Source organism: Dipodomys spectabilis, unplaced genomic scaffold (genome assembly GCF_019054845.1).
Source record: "Dipodomys spectabilis isolate Male_0828 unplaced genomic scaffold, ASM1905484v1 ptg000297l, whole genome shotgun sequence".
NCBI lineage: Eukaryota > Metazoa > Chordata > Mammalia > Rodentia > Heteromyidae > Dipodomys > Dipodomys spectabilis.
The window spans coordinates 17,028,901-17,048,764 of NW_024870974.1; the positions used below are offsets into that span (position 1 = coordinate 17,028,901).

Here is a 19,864-nt window from a genome sequence, read left to right on the forward strand (position 1 = left end):
CACCTGGCGCAGAGAGTAGGTCCCCGAGTGAATTTAATCCCGCATGAAATCAGAAGGAAAACCTCCAAGGAGGGGCAAGCAGAACAATGAGAGAAAGCACATAGCAACGTTTTAAAGCTCAGAAGCTCAACAGTAAAATGAGCATAAATGATGTTTCAAGCAGGGAAAACCAGATTAGTGATTACTTTTTCTTGGAGGAGCTCACAAAGAGGGCTAATAGGAAGGCAGAAGCACTGAACTTCTCAGGGCTCTGCCCTATCACAGTCCACATTTACTGCTTTTCTAACAGGCCTTGGCCTGTTTTTGGCTGCCTACTTCCGTGCGTGCTCCTTGATCCACTAGAAATGACAGTTCCTAACCACCTATGTGAACAACATAGGAAGTACAGACAAAATGGAATGCAAGTTAGCTTTGTTAGTAAGGGAATTTATTTTGTTATGTGAAACTCTGTAACTAAAGTCTTTATTTAGAGGGTAAGGGATCTGTAATAAGTACCGATCTTTTCTTCATTCCAGTCTTTTTGAGCAGAGATCAGAAAGATAGATGCAAGTGACTAAAGCTGGGATTGGGGGCAAAGCGTTAACCCAAGAGAAATAAATTATTAGCACTGGGAGGAGGAAGAGTCAGAGCAAGGAAGAAAAGAGGAGGAGGGAGAAAGGAAGAGGGAGGAGGAACAAGAGGAGGGAAAAGAAGAATCAGAGGGAGGAGGAAGGGAGAAGGAAGAAGAGGAAGAGGAGGAGGAGCAGGAGCAGGAGGAGGAACAGGAGGAGGAGGAAGAATTCAATTTGTTTTGTTCTTGTGCAGATGAGCTTGTGAAAAATTGGTAACGTGATCGCCTGGCTATTTGGACTTTTGGCATTTCAGTTGTCCTTTAAGGACTATTTTCTGGAATGTTCTGTGTGTAGACATCTAGGAACCATAAGAGAACAATGTCAGATGTTGCAGACCATTACCAGGAAGAGCCTGATCATAAAGTCAGAATCAACTTAGCATGAACAGAAATAGTGTTGACTTTCTGTATGGGGTGAAAAGATTGTTTCTATTTAATTCCTAAGCCATGCTTTCTCAGAATATTATCTATAACAAATGAGAAGAAGTCATGGTGGGCTTTATTATTTAACTGAATTGGGTATTTAGAACTTGCTCTACTGTTAGGAGGAAGGACTGGCCACGTGGAGAGTAAACAGGAACAACCCGCCTTTCCTCCCACACGGAAATGGCTCCATATCTGCCTTTCTTCTCTCATATTAATTCCCTTAAACATTTTAATGCCTGAGATGCCCTTAGAGATTTACATAGGATTTCAGCCTCTGCCCCTTAATAGGAAGATTAAACAGATTGCTGGGGATTTAGGACCAGCCACCACCTCCTCCTCCTCTTCCCTCTTCCCTCTTCTTCTTCCTCTTCCTTCTTCCTCTTCTTCTTCTTCTTCTTCTTCTTCTTCTTCTTCTTCTTCTCCTCCTCCTCCTCCTCCTCCTCCTCCTCCTCCTCCTCCTCCTCCTCCTCCCCCCCCTCCTCCTCCTCTCCCCTCCTCCTCCTCTTCTCTCTTCCTCCTCCTCCTCTCCCCTCCTCCTCCTCTTCTTCCCTCCTCCTCCTCTCCCCCCCCTCCTCCTCTCTCCCCCCTCCTCCTCCTCCTCTTCCCCCTCCTCCTCCCCCTCCTCCTCCTCCTCTCCCCTCCTCCTCCTCTTCTTCCCTCCTCCTCCTCTTCTCCCCCCCCTCCTCCTCCTCTCCCCTCCTCCTCCTCTTCTTCCCTCCTCCTCCTCCTCCTCCTCCTCCTCTCCCCCCCCCATCCTCCTCCTCCTTTTTCTTCTGGTTGTTGCTAGCAATAAAGTACTAAACCTTTGGGAAGATTTGCAAAAGAAATAGTAAAACAAGATGAAGACATGAGTGGAATTTCTTAAAAAATGGATTACACTCCTTTTCTTAAAATTCTTTATCACCCATAGTGAATGTAGCCAATGCTTCAAACTGAACAGACTTGAGTTTAGAGGACTGAAGAAGGCCACAAACTAGTTTCACTCATTAGCCCAGTGGCTTCAAATCGAGCATTGAAGGCATGAAGGCCTGTCACATTTCTGCTTTAAGGCTGCCTGTATAAGAGACGAAAGCCCTCCACATAGCTTCACAGAGGAAGATCCAAATCAGAGTAAATTGTGAAAATTATCACTAAATTGCACAGCATTTGGACAAGGCGGGCACACTAATCTAATCAGGAATGGGCTGATCATTACTTTCCCATAATGCAGGTTGGAAGAGGAATTTGGAGAAGGAAAACAGCACAAATCATTTTTAATATATCTCTGATCTTGGCAACCTGGGCTGGTTTTTGTCACAAATCTCCAGCTTTCAAAGTGTTTGCTTTTTACAACAGCCAAAATAAGTGTCCTTTAAACATGTTCAACCTATGAACAGATGGGCAAAGCGTGCTTTTATAAATGGAGCATACAAAATATCTTCAGCATCAGCCAAAACTAATTAGTAGCAATATCTGAACTAAACTGTAAAACTGATTTAATGTTTAATATATATTATCCTATAAGCATTAGTAGTTGAAAGGAAATTCCCTTTTCAAATGTTTGCCAAGCTCAGAGTTTAATGTGTAGACATGATTAACTTACTAATTAACTTAGTGTATCTTTTCTCACATGTAATTGGGCTTAATGACTTCTTCCTCTGAAAGCCATTTAATTTGATACTTTGATCACAGATTTCTCAAACTTGAAAAAAGTCAAATTCAACCAGTCAAGCCCTGGTTTTTCAACTTTTTAATGATTTATGGGGATAGGGCATAGTACCCCACAGATGTACAGGTATCTCCAAAGTAAAACAACAAGTAACCAAGATCTCAAGTAATATTAAATATTATCAAATTTTGTAAATTAAGTAAATCACATCCAGGTACAGTTGGACCATGCCTATAATCCCAGATACTCCGGCCAGAGCATAAAATGCAACACCATCTCCAAGTAAGTCAGGTGTGTATTTCTAGCTAGGTGGGAAACATGGTTTCCTTAGATAGGCAAAATATAATAATGACTGGATGGTTTTCCTTATGTCAAATCAAGAGTAGACAATGTACACAAAAACCAGTGTAGCAAAGTAATTTTATTTTTCACTTTTGTTTGGATATCCATTCTATATTTTACACTCACTGATTCACAGACATTTGCTTATTTTATGATCATCAGAATTCACCTTTGTCAACATTTCATAGCTTTAAACTCATTCCCCATAAATACAGCTTACTTTCTACTAAGCCATCTATAGATTATTCCAGAAACTCAGTTTTCAATTATTTAAAAATGTACTACTGATCAAATTCTATATGTTTATGGCTTCTTTTCTTTTTTTTGTTAATAAAAATAGACAAAAGGTATACACCAGTTGGTAAATGTTTCTATATCTACATTAATTCCTTTACTTAACACAGTCCTAATCACTCATATTAACTACAATTTTTACCCAGAATAAGGAATTTGATTCTTTCTGTGTGTGTCTGTCTCTTTTTCTCATTAGTTTAAAATAGTGTCAGGAGTCAGAAATTTACTTGGACAAGCCACCCCTTTAAGAAATCTGGAAGAAAGTAAATCAGATTGACATCATGACTTGAATTATATGTATAAATCATACTACCTTTCCTATGTCAATATATCAATCATTGAAATCACTTATGATTTTAGAAGTATTGATTTTGTCCTTGTTCTTTTTAAATGTTGATTTTTAGACTGAAAACCCTTGCAAAGAGTAGTGATAGATTGGACAGTAAAGTTAAAAGAATTGGACCACACTTAGACATCTTCCAAGTCTTCGGAGGAAATAATAAACAATTAATTACCAAGAAAGTAGTTAAAATGATCGTCCACACACAGGCAACTGTGAGAGGGTGGCTTGAACGCAAAAGACTTGAAAGAATATCAACCAAGGTAAAATATATATCAGGGTGATAATGTCTTAAAGTGGCTTAGAGGGAGCTGATTAAGTAGAAATCTTAATTGCCAGCTGGTCAACAAGTTGTTTCTAAGTTGTGTCTTTATGCTTTTGATTAAGAAATATTATAAATGAACTGTTCTGATAAGGAGAGGTCCTTTAGACACTGTTCTGGGACATTTATTCTTAAACCAGAACATGCTGCGTTGCACTGAAGTCGTTTCTTTGCTACATCGTGACATATCTTTAAAGCAACTCTCCTCCTCTCCTGGGAACCCTGGAAATGCACAAAATATTCTACTGGAAATGATCTATACTCCACTCATCTAGTGTCCACCTGAGTGACTTTTGTAAATAGCCATGTGACTTTCAAAAGAAATCATGAAGAACCATTTTGGCTGGGCAAATGCAGATGAATCTGAATGGATGGATACTGGCAAACTTATGAATGAATAAAAATGTTTAAGACTAGAAGTTATCCAGAGCAATGATCATAAGAAAACTAAATCAGAATTATGCAAATTCTTGAATATGGTCCTCTTCTGAGTGAATCCCTCTAGAATGGACTTGCCAGAAGGCACTCTGAACATATTTGTTCCCAGAACACAGTCATAGCTGTTAGAACTACTCCATCCTCTTACCTCTGGATACAAATTCATCCCGAATGACTTAACACAGGCAAAAGGTAAATATTCTCTCTTATAGGTCAGTCATTCTCTGAGATTGTTTTTGTGTCTATTTTAGAAGTTGCAGAAATAGAAGCTCAGAGAACTTAAGTCATTGAAAACCAAAGAACCAGCAAATGATAGAATGTGAATTCTAATCGGTATCTTCCTGACTCCAGATTATGCTAATCTACATATCTTACTACTTTCTGGAACTACATTAGTAATGGCTGGTTGCTCCCAAATCTAATTTAGAGCAAATCTTACACTTTTCTCTACAGATCCAGACCCAGGTATTAAGCTGCCCACTTGAAATACCTACAGAGAAATCACACTCTGTATAGTCTTACATAAACTCATGTCTTTACTTCCCAAAGCACTTCCTTACTTGTACAAATATCACCCGTTTCTTTTGCCTGGAATTGCATGTTGGGAATTCTCTCTTCTGTTGCTTAAACTTCTTTATTCCCATATCTGGTTGGTTATAATAATCTTGGGGACATTTTTATGTACCCTTTGTCTCTGTACTTTTTTTGTGTGGGGTTTTCCTTTATCTGCTCTTAAATGGATCTCCTGAATTACAGGTCTATTCTCACCTAATCTTCTACTAGCTGCCATGATTATAATTTCAATTGGATTACATCTTTCCATTTCTTAGAATCATTTGATGGGGCCTATCTCAATGATCGCACAAACTGTGAATTTTTTACTGGAATACATTTGACCTCCTTGTTTTTGCTCTTGTCCTCTGTCCAGGTTCTATCTCATGACATTCCTTCACATACTTTCTGCGCCTTCGCAAACTCCAAACCATGATTGCATCCTGTTATCTTAGGGTTTTTATTCTGTGGCCTCAGCTGGTAATACTCTTCCTCATCTTCTCATCTTCTTGTAATTGGCATATAATTTTCAAGAAGACCCTGAAGTCTGTTCATGTAAACATTCTTTCTGGTCTGTCAAGCACAGTGGTTATCTCCATTCTTCTAGTCACTATGGTGTCTCGTATACTTCATCATGGTCTTCTGTTGGCATGTCTGGCCCAGGAATTAGAATTTATGTGACATATTTGGGAGTACTCTTAATTTTTGTATTCACAGAACTATCTACTGTCTCACATATAATGTGCAATCTCTGTCTTATTAACTATATACGTTTATTTTATGGTCAAGGTACAGAGGGGTTACATAAAATAGTGATTACATTTCTTGTCTAACTTGTTACCTTCTCCATCATTTTTCTCCCTTTTTCCCACCTCCAACCTCCTCCCAAGTTGTACAGATTATTTCCAACATGTTGTGAGTATCACTGTTGCATAGGTTCTCACTTTCTCCTTTGTCTCACATTTTTGTTCCCTTTCCCTTCCCTAGTTCAGATAAATGTATATACAGTACCCAGGGTACCAAATAGAATACAGTGACAACAGGGGATAAACCATAGGGGGAAACACACAGACACAGACACACACACAGACACACACACACACACACACACACACACACACACACACACACACACACACACACACACACAAAGAAATCCTTAAGAACAACAACAAAGGAAAAACCTCTTGTGTCCATGTCTTGGAGTTCATTTTGTTTAGCATCATCTTATAAGGTCATATGTACATAGCTACTGAGTTATTCTATTCATCTGCTAAGATTATCCTAGATGAATAATAATTATTACAAATAAGGGAAACCATAGAACCTATGTTTCTTTGGGTCTGGCTTATTTCACTTAATATGATTTTTTCTAAGTCCTTCCATTTTCTTACAAATGGGGTGGTATCATTCTTTCTGATGGAAGCATAGAATTCCATTACCTATATCTCTATCTCTATCTCTATCTATCTATCTATCTATCTATCTATCTATCTATCTATCTATCTATCTATCTATCTCACATTTTACCCACAAGTTTTCTTATCTTCTCATTTGTGTGTGTTTATATGCTTAATTTGGTAAGACTGTCAATTGTCTGAGGACAAGAATCTCTCTTGTTGGCCATTATTTCCACTAGTGCTTTACAGAGGCTAGATGTCCAACAAATGCCTATGAAATGGATAAATTGATTCATCAAAATATAGAAGTTTATCATACTGTTCTAATGTATCCTTAAAGTCTGTCTACATGCTTTTGATAAATGCCACTTGCTTATTTATCACATTTCTTGCTATGAAAAAGAACTACAGTCTCTCATTTCTGGGACAAAAATTGAGTCTAAAATGCCTAAGAGCAAGAATGTGTGCAAGATATGGTTGGAAAAGAAAGACAGATGAGAAAAAATGTTAAATTTCTAAGTGGCAGTGGAATGATGAAAAGAATGGGAAGTACTTTTAAAGGATCAGAGTCAATATCTACTAGATTGTTGACTTTTATTTGGTGATAAAATTCGTTATGGTCATTGATTTTTTTTATTGCATCATTGGCATGGTGCTTTAGCTGTTGGATGGCTGCTTTGTTGGTATGGATAAAGTTGTTGAGCCTACTATCAGAATGCTAGAGGGACAGGCATATAATGTAATAAATTGCATTTCCAGGACTGTACCCATGCAAAGGGTTGCTGTTGAGGGAATTCTGGATAGACTTTCTGCTCTGTAGGCTGTACTGCAAATCACTGGGAAACTGTCAGCACTATGGGCCTTTCCTGAGCTGGGAGTCTTCCAAAGCCAGGCTGCCTGGCTTCCTCTTCTAAGTTTTGTGCGGTGGACGGTGTATGCTCTGATGCCACTTTAATAGTATATGTCTGAGACAAGCAGAAACGGTCAGATGAGTTGATGTTAGGCGAAATGAACCCCAAGATAAGGACTCAAATGGTTTTTCTTTCTTGCTATTGTTATAACAGATTTATAAGATTATTTCTTTATTGCTTTGTGTGTCCTTTCCCCATGGTATAACCCCTGCTTTCACTGTATTTGATGTTGGTATAATTTGGGGAGGGGAAGGGAAAAAACAAATCATTTAAATAGGGATACAGGGGGACCCATTGCACCAATGAGATGTACAAGATGTTATGTCGAAAAATGAACTTTACAACTTTGGTGGCTGGGGGAGGTGTGGCAGGGGGAGATGGGAGGGCAGGGATGGGAAGGGGAAACAAAGGAGGAGGTAACAATGCTTGATAAGAAATGTACTCATTACCTTGCTCATGTAATTGTAACCCCTCTGTACAGTATTTTCACAATAAAACATTTATTAATTAAAAAAAAGAATGCTCAAGGGACTGTACAATTAACACCATTTCATATTAAATGCTCCCAGCTTCAGTGTATTTGGAAATACTGAAGCAGTATTGAGTATTGTGTCACACAACCAGGAGATCATTTAGGTATGACCATATTTGTCAACATCCATAATGCCCTTTTGTTTTGTGCTTGCTGTTGGCTTGGAATCAGTAGCAATGGTCCTAAAAAATCATAATGACATAACAGCAGAGCAATTTCCTCAGTGGGTTGTGTCTATGTTTCATTGATTTCAATACGTACATGAGTAGAATTTACAGTTGCTGTTGGACAAAGATACTGAAATTCTGAAACATTTGGGCAGCTGGAGGCTGAAGTAAGGCACTGAATAATTTTTTGCTGAGTACATAGAACTGGAGCATTATTAGAAATTGGGAGTTTTAGGGTTGACATAGCAATATCCCATATGTCAGTCTTTAATGTTTTGGAAATTCAATAGCATGTGGCTCACCTTTTATCTTAAAAAAAAAAAAACACCAAACACCAGAAAGGTGCAGCAACCAAATCGTGTAGTGTACTTATGGACCCTATGGTGTAGGTGATGTTAGTTAGACACAAGAGTTTTATTACACAAATGTTTTGGCCCCAGGTACCTGGAAGACAACATTTATTTATTCAATAGTACTCTAGTGAGAAGAAGATTCAATCCAGAGTCTTGTGCTTGCTATGTAGGAGTTCTACCACTTTATCTCTATTCCAAACCTATTTGCTTTAGTTTGTTATTGTTATTGTTGGTCACAGGGCTTGAACTCAGGGCCTGGGCCCTGTCCCTGAGCTCTTTGTGCAAAGCTAGCACCCTACCACTTGAGCCACAGTGCCACTTCAGCTTCTGAGTGGTTCATTGGAGATAATCTTCTCATAGGGACTTTTCTGCCCAGACCATGATTCTCATATCTCAGCCTCCTGAGTAGGTAGGATTACAGGTGTGAGCCACCAACATCTGGTTGCTTTAGTTAATTTTTAGGAAGGATTTCATGTTTTGTCTGTGGCTGAAAAAGCTCCGTGAAAAATAAGACATGACTGTATAATTATCAAAGGAAACAGAAGCTACTATAGTGAATAACTTAGGTATGCATCATCTGTTACAAAACCAAGTCACAATAACACTTCAATAGACTTTTTGTCTTTCTGATTGAGCATGCTACAAAACAGAAACATCTGCACGTGAACCTAGGAAGGGCCATTGTCAAACCTTTACAGGGAGTAAGATGTGATGAGAGAGGAATGCACGGGGCAGCTGGGGCCGCCAGGGAGTTCCCATCACTCCACAATGTCACCTCGTCACCACCGCGGGCAGGAAATACTACACACCGCCACCAAGCACAGCCACAGAAACAGCTGAAAAGGAATAAGTCAGGCAACAGGCTTTACTGTCTATTTTACTGTGCTATAGGCCTTGTATCACGGACGGGATTTGAGATCCGTTATGGACATGTATCGGAGACTGATCTACCGTGTGAGACATCACCTTGGCCTTTGGAAGACGAGACAAGTCATGAACTTGACAGAGCTAGAGGAATGGATGGACAGGAAGAAATGTAAGTGAGTTTATATTTCTGATTTGACTCTAAGATTGGAATTAGTTGTTTAACCATTGTAAATATATCTAAAGGATATCTATCCTAATAGGCATTAGGGTATATATACTTATATGCAGGATATATACAAAAAACAAAAAAAATATATGTATACTGAATATATTTTTCTTTTTCTTTTTTCCCCCCAAGACTGAGACTCAAACTCACTGCTTGATTACTTTAGCTCAGAGACTTACACTCTACCATTTGAGCCATGCCTCCAATCCAAAAGGATATTTTTATTTGTTTTTAATTTTTTCTTCTTTTTCTAGCTGTGTGGTATCTATCACCAAGGATTTGGGGTTGTTTTTAACTTAAAATTTTTATTTTTGTTGAAAAGGTGATGGACAGGGGCTAGGAAGGTGGCTCAGTGGTAGAGGGCTTGCCTTGCATGCCTGAGGCCCTGGGTTTGATTCTTCAGCACCACATAAGCAAAAAGAAAAAAGCCGGAAAGTGGCGCTGTAGCTCAAGTGGTAGAGCGCTAGCCTTGAGCTGAAGAGCTGAGGGACAGCGCTCAGGCCCAGAGTTCAGGCCCCATGACCGGACCCCCGCCTCCCCCCCCCAAAAAAAGAAAAGGTGACGGACAGAGGGGTTTGCAGTTACACAAGTCCCGTAATGAGTACATTTCTTTTTGAACATTGAATGTATTTTAACCATTGTATATATCCTATATTATATATATCTATTCCATAGGTACTATGTATATGTTATATATATTATATTATAATACAATATAATATATGTATTCCATATATATATTGTATAATATCTATAGCTTTTGGATTGAGTGTTGATTTATGTCAGATCTGTGATCAATTGCCATGCAATATGGAAGAGCCCAGTGTAGTAGGAGAACCCAGTCTGGGTTTTCCTGGGGTGGAATGGGCTGTCTGTGCGGGAGAAGCCTGGCCATCTACCCTTTGCCCACAGGCGGAGACAGTGCTTCTGTAATCCTGATACGTAGCTGCAGATGTGAAAGTGAAGTTGGATTTAGCTGACTTATATGTGGTGTGTTACTTATAAAGTAAATATTTTCTTTATCTTCCTGGACTTTTAGTCTATGAAACCATGTTTGCCAAGAGAGAAGACTGGAAGGGATTGCAAAAGAGTGAGCTACTTAAGTACTTTAATGAGTGTGGCCATTTCCCAACCCAGAAACAAATTGATGATTACTGGGAGCGGTTCATCAAAGGCGAGTATTGAACCATTCACCTTTTCCTCTTCTCTTCTTCCTGCCTCCCCCTCTCCTCCCTCCTCATTGGTCCCTGGTGCTTTAAGTGTATACTTCAGTATAATATAACTTGTTTCCATCTGAGAGTCTTAGATGCTTTTCCTGTTGGTGGGACATGCACCTGAGAAAAAACAACCTAGAGGAGTCATTGTGTTGGGCTTCCGCTTTAGGGGGTTTCAGTCCTGGCCTTGCTGACTTATGTAGGATCTATGAGGTCCTTGGCTTTGGTGTTTCTGGATCTAGGGTGGCATGTGTCTGTTTCAGAGGCTGCTCACTTCCTGGAGAACAGGAACAGGAAGAGACAGAGACCCTGAGGATAAGACTTACCTCCAAACAACTCCCCCCTCCACTCCCCTTCTAGAGATCTGCTTCCTCTACCTAGGGTCCAACATTGCAGTTTCTAGAACACATTCTGAACTAGTGCACCCAACCGGAGTCCAAATCTTCAGTGAGCATCCTCTGGGGGACTTTGCATATTCAAATTTGTTACAGAGTCAAGTTTAAAGGTACAAGCATTGTAAGCTATTTTAGAATAGAAGGATTTTATAGTTAGAAAACAATTTCTTCTCTGGATAGTAAATAAGTAAAAGGATAATGTTGTCTGAATACTGAATAATTTGCATGAAACGATTTCTCTCTTCCTAAAGATGAGTAAGGAGGCAGAGTTGCAGAAAGCTGTAAATAAGCAACCCTAATGTACACCCCTCAATTCCTTCTTTTCAGCTTTTCTTTCATTTCCAAGATTTACTGAAATATGAATAATAAAGAAATATTCAAGGTACATAATGTGATGATTTGATATACAGATGCACCAAGTTAAGCAGTCCATCATTTACCACCAAGTTACCCCCCTCTCTGTAGATCTGTGCATGGTGTGAGTTCACTTAAAGTGTACTTAGCAAGTAAACAGTACAGAATTATTATTTCTTTCCTCCTCTTTAAACTTGCTTTGAGAACTCTGTACAGTAATTATAGTCCCATAACTCATTAACAAGGGAAGTAAAATTTGACCACCATAACCAACATTTCCCATTTCACCAAACACTCTGCTCTTGATGGCAACATTCTCCACTGAGCTCTTCTGAGTTCCCGTTGTCATATTCTAATAACTGATGCCATTCAGTGTTTGTCATTCTGTGGCTGGTTTATTTTATTTAGCACGATGTTATCTAGATTTATTTTTGTCATGGGTGACAGAATTTCCTTCTCTTTCAGGCTGAAGAGAGTATTTCATTGTGTATAGGAACTATAGTTTTAAATCTATTCTTCTGTCAGTAGACATTTAAATCTGTTCATCCTTTCATAGACTCCTAACTTGATTCCGCTGTCTTGGTTACTTCTATGAAGAGTATTCCAATGAACATGAAAGTGCAGGCATTTCTTTGACATACTCATTCTACTTCTCTTGGATAAGTACTCAGATGTGGGATTTTGGCTCTGTCTTACTGGCGTATATTCAATTGCACAAAGTAAAGGGTTTCATTATTACATCATCATAATGTGCGTAGCGTATGCTGATCACATTTGCGTTTGTTATTACCCCTCTCCTCAACCTCACCTTTCCCCTGCCATCTTTCCAGTAGCCTGTGTCTTGTTTTCCTCTAACTTCCACAGATTGGAGAAAGCACACAGTGCTCATCTTTATGAGACTGACTTGTTTCTCCTAACATGGTGATTTCTAGTTCTAGCTGTGTTCCTGGAAACAACATGATTTCATTTTTCTTTATGGCTGAGTAAAACTCCATGATGTATCTATACCACATTTTTGTTCATCCATCAGTGGCTATCTAAGCTGATTCCAAAATACAGCTGTTCTGAACAGAGCCACAACCATGATGGTAGTGAACTGCCTTTAATTCTTTTTTGTGTATTCCTGGAAATGACTACGTCGTTTGAAACTTCTATTCTTAATTTTGTTATGAGCTTCCATGCTGATCCACAGTAGCTGCACTAATTGACATTCACATCAGCAGTGAATAGGACTTCTTTTCTCCCCTATCCTCACCAGCATTTTATTTGTTTTTTTCTTGATAGTCATTCTGACAGAGCTGAGGTGTAATATCAGTGTGGTTTCCATATGTATTTTCCTGATGGCTAAAGGTGTTCATGAATTGATTGGCTATTTGTACTTTTGCACTTCATAAATGTTCAGTTTATTTGCCCATCTACTGATGGAATTATAAGCTTTAACTCTTCCTCTCAGCAGGGTCTTTTGTGAGAAATGGGAGAATGGAAGGTTAAGTAGCATCAAAATGTCCAGATCAAAGGTTTGTTTTGAAGTTTCTTCCCTTTGTTGATGGTGCAGATTAACCCACCTCTTAATCTATGAACGTTAGCCACCATTATACCCCTATATTAGCACAGATAAAGAAACCTAAGTCACTACATTTTCTGTGGTTGTGATAGTTGATTGACTTCAAAATTATTTATTTATATTTTTCCTTTTTATTGCCACATCTTAGTTACACAGGAAAAGATTTCATTGCTGCACTGTTTTTCTTTTTCCATTTTCATGTTTATACTATATTCCAATCAGCCTCACCCTCAACTTTTTCCTTAGTGACAATTTACTGACTATGGAAAATAAATCTGTATTTTCTACATATTGTTTGACTGTATATTTTTTGCTTCAAAATACTTACATTTCTTAGCATAAGTATATTTTACAGTAATATTTATGAAAGAATAATATTTTGTATGGATACTCTAGGACTGTCAGATATTCCTTATTTTTAGTTTTCTTTATCATAAATAATAGCATTTTAACAGGTAAATGCAGCCAAGTATAATGAATATTTTAGACACAGGTTACTACTGTGTCTAAAATATAAGACTTTAAAATATAAGACTTCTTTCAAGTTAATAGCTTCATAGGGATTATTCCCTCCACTGGTTAATTTGGAGTGTATTATAATGGATTAAATTTAGAGCATTTAGCTTGCTGGAATATTTCCTGGCTGTACCACTGATTAACTACAGTCCTTGGATATGCTTTTCTCTCTCCTATCCCTTTTTTTTCTCCACAATAAAAGGCAGATAATATCTAAGTCATTGGATTGTTGTAAGTCATAAATGAAATGATTCATGTAAAATAGGTGTCCTATAAGTATACAACAAATATTTGCTATTATTATTATGAATATCCTTTTCTTTAATATTCATATTCTTATATTTGGAAAGTTATTTCTTATGTTTGAAATGACTAAATATTGACAGTTATTATAGATGAATTATTTATTTACTTTATCAGTTTTGGAGCTTGAACTCCCCAGGGCATTATCCCTTAGCTTTTTTTTTTTCCTTTTTTTTTTGTCGGTCATGAGGCCTGAACTCTAGGCTTGGGTGCTGTCTGTCAGCTGTTCAGCTCAAGGCTAGCACTCTACCACTTGGGCCACAGGTCCACTTCTGGCTTTTTTTGCTTATATGGTATTGAGGAATCGAACCCAGGGCCTCATGCATCTGAGTCAAGCACTCGACCACTGAGCTACCTTCCCAGCCCCCCTTTGCTTTTTTGCTCAAGACTAGTGCTCTGTCACTTTGAGCCACAGCTCCACTTCTGGTTTTCTGGTGGTTAATTGGATAAAAGTCTGACAGACTTTTCTGCCTGGGTTGGCTTTGAACCACAATCCTCAGATCTCAGCTTCCTGAGTAGCCAGGAATACAGGCGTGGGCCACTAGCTCCCAAGAAGAAATAGACTTCTTTGCTTTTTTGCAGGTCCTGGGGCTTCTTTTGCTCAAGGTGAGCACTGTACCATTTAAGTCACTTCCTAGAGATAGACTTTTAAAGCATATTGATAAACGTGAAAAAAAATCCCAGGTTTTCATTGCAAGATTGGTGTTTTTCTCATTTGGTTATGTGGACATACTTTAAATATTAGTTTCTAAAAATAAAATTACATGAATGATAGAATGTGGCTCAATGGTAGACTGCTTGTCCATCATGTATAGGCTCTGGGATTTACTTGCTAGAACTATGTGAAAACAACCAAACAGCAAAACACCTTAGACTGCACAATGTGTTTTGTTTATCTTTTATAGGCTAGCTTCATGCTTTGCAGAATAGTAGACATCTGTAGATGACTGAATCTGTTAAAATTCTTGTTTTTAATTTTTTACTATTATCTTTAAGTAGTTATACACAGAGTTGCCATTCAACAAAGCAGGTTATGAATACAATGCATGTTGATCAATGTCAAAGTCTTACTAACTAGGATTCTCAAAATAAAACTTCATTTAAAAGACAGATTGCTTTTATTATAGTGTCTAAGAATCTTTTATATATATATAATTTCAATTATACGTCTAATGTCCGGCTCTACATTTAAAAACAATTCTGGTGCATGCAAAACTTCAGTGCGAAATGGAAGAAATATTCTAAAGAAATAGAAAAAATTATGGGAAAAGAAGCAAAAGTAATGGATTTTTCATTCCTACTGACACACACACACACACACACACACACACACACACACACATATACACATTCCACTTTTCAGAGAACCAGATTGTATGCATTTAAGTCTGTCAGTCATCTTCATTCATACTGACTTCTTTGATTGTAGATCATAGATCTAGATATGCAACCCACACATATTCTCATCCAATAGACTGTTTCACCTAATGCAAGTGTAGTTAATTCAATTGATTAACTTCTTCAGTGTATGGCACCAAGTAGGTCAAATCCCTAAATCTCTGTGTGTCCTTGGGTATTTTTAGTTTCATTTTTAAAAATTCTGTATTCTTGTCACTATGGTAACAAAAATTTTGTGACTGAGAACATGATTTTTGTCTGAAAGTCTTCCTTTGGGAGAAGGAAGTAACTTGGGCTTGTACTTAGAGACTGATCTGAAAAGCTGAAGATAATGAAAGCAGGAAAGATCTTCACTGGCTGTCCACTTAAATCCCAGAGAAGTTAAAACTAATAACAATAGAAACACACAGGTTAAAAATAATGACAATGCTACCCAGTGGTTCTAGATCATTTATTCACATATCTCTCTAATTGTTAGATGCTTGGATGTTAAAGCTTTCCAGGAGTTTTACAACATTAAATAGAACTTTATTTTAGTTTACTTTCTGAAATTAAAATGTTTGCAAAACTCAACCGTGATGGCAAGTACTCTTGAGTGGTGCTGCTGCTTTTTGGTTTTGTTAAAATAATTTTTAAATATATAAATGGCTCTTTGAATCCCTATTTTCTTATCATCTGTTTATTGGAAGTAGATGTTTTCAAACTAGATGTCATGCACAAGTAAGCATTGTTTTTGTATAGTTAGCTCTGAATAAAGTAGAGAGCAAACCCCAGGGCATAGATCAACCCTAAAAGATCATCCCCATGCTAATCCAAGCCGCAGCTCTCCCTCTTCTTTCCCCTGATCTTTTTGAGACATCTTACATCATTTCACTCTGTTAATCCCTCCATACACCCCAGTGCTGGCTGTGCAAGGCTCCAAACACCCCTGGGAGTGGTCACGACTTTGAGAAAGATTTTTCCATTTCCCTTTTTTCCTATCATATAGTCAGGTGAATTGTTGTTCAATTAGGAACCTACCCTAATTAGCTGGTCTGCATTGATTTTCAAAACCTTAGTCTTCTATTCTTTGGGTTGACATATCTGTCTTATTGTTATACGAGCAGCACAGAGAAGCTGATTAAGTTGTGAAATATTAATTTACTAGTGATTCTTCGAAAGTCTTGTCTGTTTGCATAAGTAGAAAATAACCAACTTTAAGAAACAGTGGAGCAGCAGGAGTTGGGGAATGGTGTAGCTTCAATAAAGGTATAATTACTTTCATAAGTCTGTTAGAGAGCAAGGCTTTAGGCTCCTTTTGTTAGATCGCTGTTTATTAAGGTCCCACATCCAGTACTCCTGAGGTGAGAGAAGCATCGGCAAGTCTTTGTTTTTATATGATTAAATTCCAATAATACCAGGAGGATGAACTCCCTGATGAGAGACAATGCAAGGATCTGATGAGTGAAAGGCACATGGATATAAAAATATTCTCATAACTTCTTACGAAATGCAAGATTTTAATATAGCACGGTTATTTCCACATTATAAATATAACATTAAACGCTGCCTTTTTTTTCTCTGACATTTCTTGAGCCAAATTCTGTTATTTCTGACAGCCCAGGGGTGAAAAAGAACTTCCAGAGGATTTTAAAGTAGTTTCTACCTTGTTACAGTCACATAGAACGTTTGTATTTCTCACTCAGTCCATTTCTTAAGTTGTCTTAAGTAATGAATGTTTTCTAGCTTTTCTCACTGACACTTAGTAAAGAATTTTTTGCTTTGCTCAATAAGACAGCCTGGTCCTCCAAGGCACTGAGGCGAATAATAATAAATTATTAGTGGGGTTGAAAGGAGAACTTCAGTTTGTAAAAACCAAATCTCTTGCTGGAAGTTGCTGTTATTAAGGTGAAAGGTTTCATTTGGGCCTACTGATTTTCACGATTGACAACTGACTATGTTCACTTGAAAATCACTGTGTGAGTATCATTGGGTAACAGTATGGTTTAGAAGTCATGCCGGCCAGTCCACAGAGATGTTTATAGAGTCAACTTCTTTGGGGCATAGTTTGTTTGTGTTTCACCAGGCATTTCATATAAATGTTTCATGGTCTTACTATGAAAGTGTTGTTCTTGGTCTTTAGTAGGACTCGCTTTCAGCTGATGTTTTTCACTAGTTTGGATATAGAGGACTAAATTTTCATATTCTTCTTCCTGCATCTGTCTTCTGTGGCAGTAAATACAGATGCGCCCAGATAAGCCTATTTGCATAATATGTGTGTTATTACTGCAAAAACCATCAGCACTGATGGTTGTGTATAACAACGGCAGATGTGTGAATCTTTGCTTTTTTGTGTGTGGAATTCCATTCATAGAACTAATTAGAAAGGGTTCAAAAGTTGAGTGTGTATCTATAATTTAATGTGAATATTTTCTAGCACACTGATTTATGTTTAAGATCAAATAATAAGTAGAGAATTTTAACCAAAGTTTCATAATATATTAATGTATCAAATAAGTTTTAAACGGAGAAATCAATAATTTAGTTGTAAGAAAGTTAATGTTCCCAGGTTTTTTTTTTCAGTAAGAAATAAAGTTGAATCTATTAAAAGATATTCTCTATAATATCATTCTCACTCATTGGAATATGAAAAGAAAAAAATGGAAATCGCTCTGCTTGATATAATGAACTTCTTAGGCCTTTTTACTTCTATATAAATGTAAAAATTAGTCTTTCCATTTCCATTAAGAATGCAAGTTAATCTGCAGATAATTTGTAGGGAGTTGATTTATTTTTTATGTTAAATCGTTGTGCTTATTAATAGGCTATCTATTGAAGTTTCTTTTTATATTTTAATAAGTGTTTCTTTACTTCTCCTCCCATAGGAGTTCATAATTGTTTTGTTTCTAAGTACCATATTATTTTTGTTGTTGTTCCTGTGCGAGTATGAAGGAGATTCAGATCTTTTTTGTTTGTTTGTTTCTTAGAGTACTGAGTACACAGATGTTTGTTTCTTTCTCTAGGCTGTTTGTGTGTGTGTGAGTGTGTGTGTGTATGCGTGCACACAGGCACCAACACTGGGGCTTGAACTCAGGGCCTGGGCACTGTTCCTTAGCCTTTTGCCCAAGTCTGGCACTCTAGCTCTTTGGACGAGGCTGGGCCTGTGTTTGCCTAACCTTTGTAAGGCCCTGTATTCCATCCCTGAGCAAATCTTGCACCACTTCTCTTTTTGAGTCTTACTGGTGTCTTTATAGACTTGAAAAACACCTATGCAGGCCTTAATCATCTCAGGCTGCTTTAGCAAACTGCATAGGCTGCGTGCTATCAACAGTAGCCATTTCTCATAGTTCTGAAGTCAGGAGTCTATGGGGGACCAGCAAATACCCCCTGATGAGGAGGGTTGCAGAGAGATGCCTGCTGCTTTTCCACATGTGGGAGAGAGAGAGAGAGAGAGAGAGGAAGGAGAGGGAGAGAGAGCACTAGTCTCTGCCAGGTCTTTTAAGGGCTCTGATCTCTTCCCTGGAGATCTCGTGAATGTTGCATCTTCTTTACCACCTGATGTGGGGTTCGGTTTTCAACAAATGAATGAATGGAGGTTAACGATGACAGGCACAAACAATAAGGGAGAGGAATTTTATATATTGCAAATGTATTGAACAATAAAGACTGGAAGAATTAAAGTTTCACAAGCAAAATGTGGTTATATCCTTTTTTTTCTCAATTCCCAGTATATTTGTCAGTGTGAGGAGTATGAAGTGATTTAAACTTAATTTACATTTTTCTGACTACTCTTCATATTTCTGTGGCTCTTCTATGAATTACCTATTCATGTTTTATCATTGTTGTCCATGTTTTTGGTATTCTGTTGTATCATTTTTAAGGTGTTTTTTTTTTACTGTGTTGCTTATACTCATACACAATGGGTTGTGCTTTTTAGTACAGAGTCATATGTCATGCAATGCCTTTGTATTAACCATTGATTTGAGAGATGACCAGTCCTGTAGGATTATAATAAACCTGAAAAATTCTGAGTATCGACTGACAGTATATGTCATCCAGTGCCAAGTTGTAGCAAAATGGATCACTTATGTGTCAGGTATGATCCTGCGTTCTGTGACATGAGGCTTATAAAATCATAGGCCATACACTCATCTACAATGAGTAACAATTGTAGTGACCATGTTCCTGGTGCAGGTGTGTTGCATACTATTGATCATGGTTTATCATGTAGTCTTAACTATATGATTGAAGTTTTCTGTGGAAGAGGGTACCATGGTCTACCTTGGAATCAGTTTTAGCCGCCACAATTCTACCACGTTGAGAGGTCAGGTCAGGCAAGAGAGCAACATCATCTAGATTTGGGTAATGTTCGTGCAAGGATGAAACAGATAATTACAATTTTCGAGGCTTATTCCCATTGTTAAGTGACTCAGCACTGTGCTAAATTCTCATATGTGCTGAGATACATAGGTCTCCCTGAGGGCCCTGACATATCGATATATCGATGCGTGACTCTATTACATTAAAGTTTTTGTTAGCAATAGTTGCCCAATTTCATTTTGCTTCTCTTGCAAATTTAACATTTATTGATCACATTTAAAAATTAAGTAGCTGTATGAAGAGATTATATTTTTGTAAGGCCAAATATGAGCACAATACATCTTGATCCATGTTACTCTTTCCTTTATTCTTCCCCATGTTTTCCCCTCCTTT

General features: G+C 37.8%; 1 protein-coding gene across 1 annotated transcript in view; it reads left to right on the plus strand.

Annotated features, from left to right (window-relative positions):
• Iqcm (IQ motif containing M) overlaps window positions 1-19,864 on the plus strand; it is a 174,841-nt gene that overhangs the window by 69,967 nt on the left and 85,010 nt on the right. The window contains exons 11-13 of the mRNA XM_042701602.1: window positions 3,755-3,923; window positions 9,227-9,371; window positions 10,468-10,591. Of these exons, the coding sequence (XP_042557536.1) occupies window positions 3,755-3,923; window positions 9,227-9,371; window positions 10,468-10,591 (438 nt within the window). The remainder of the gene's footprint in view (window positions 1-3,754; window positions 3,924-9,226; window positions 9,372-10,467; window positions 10,592-19,864) is intronic.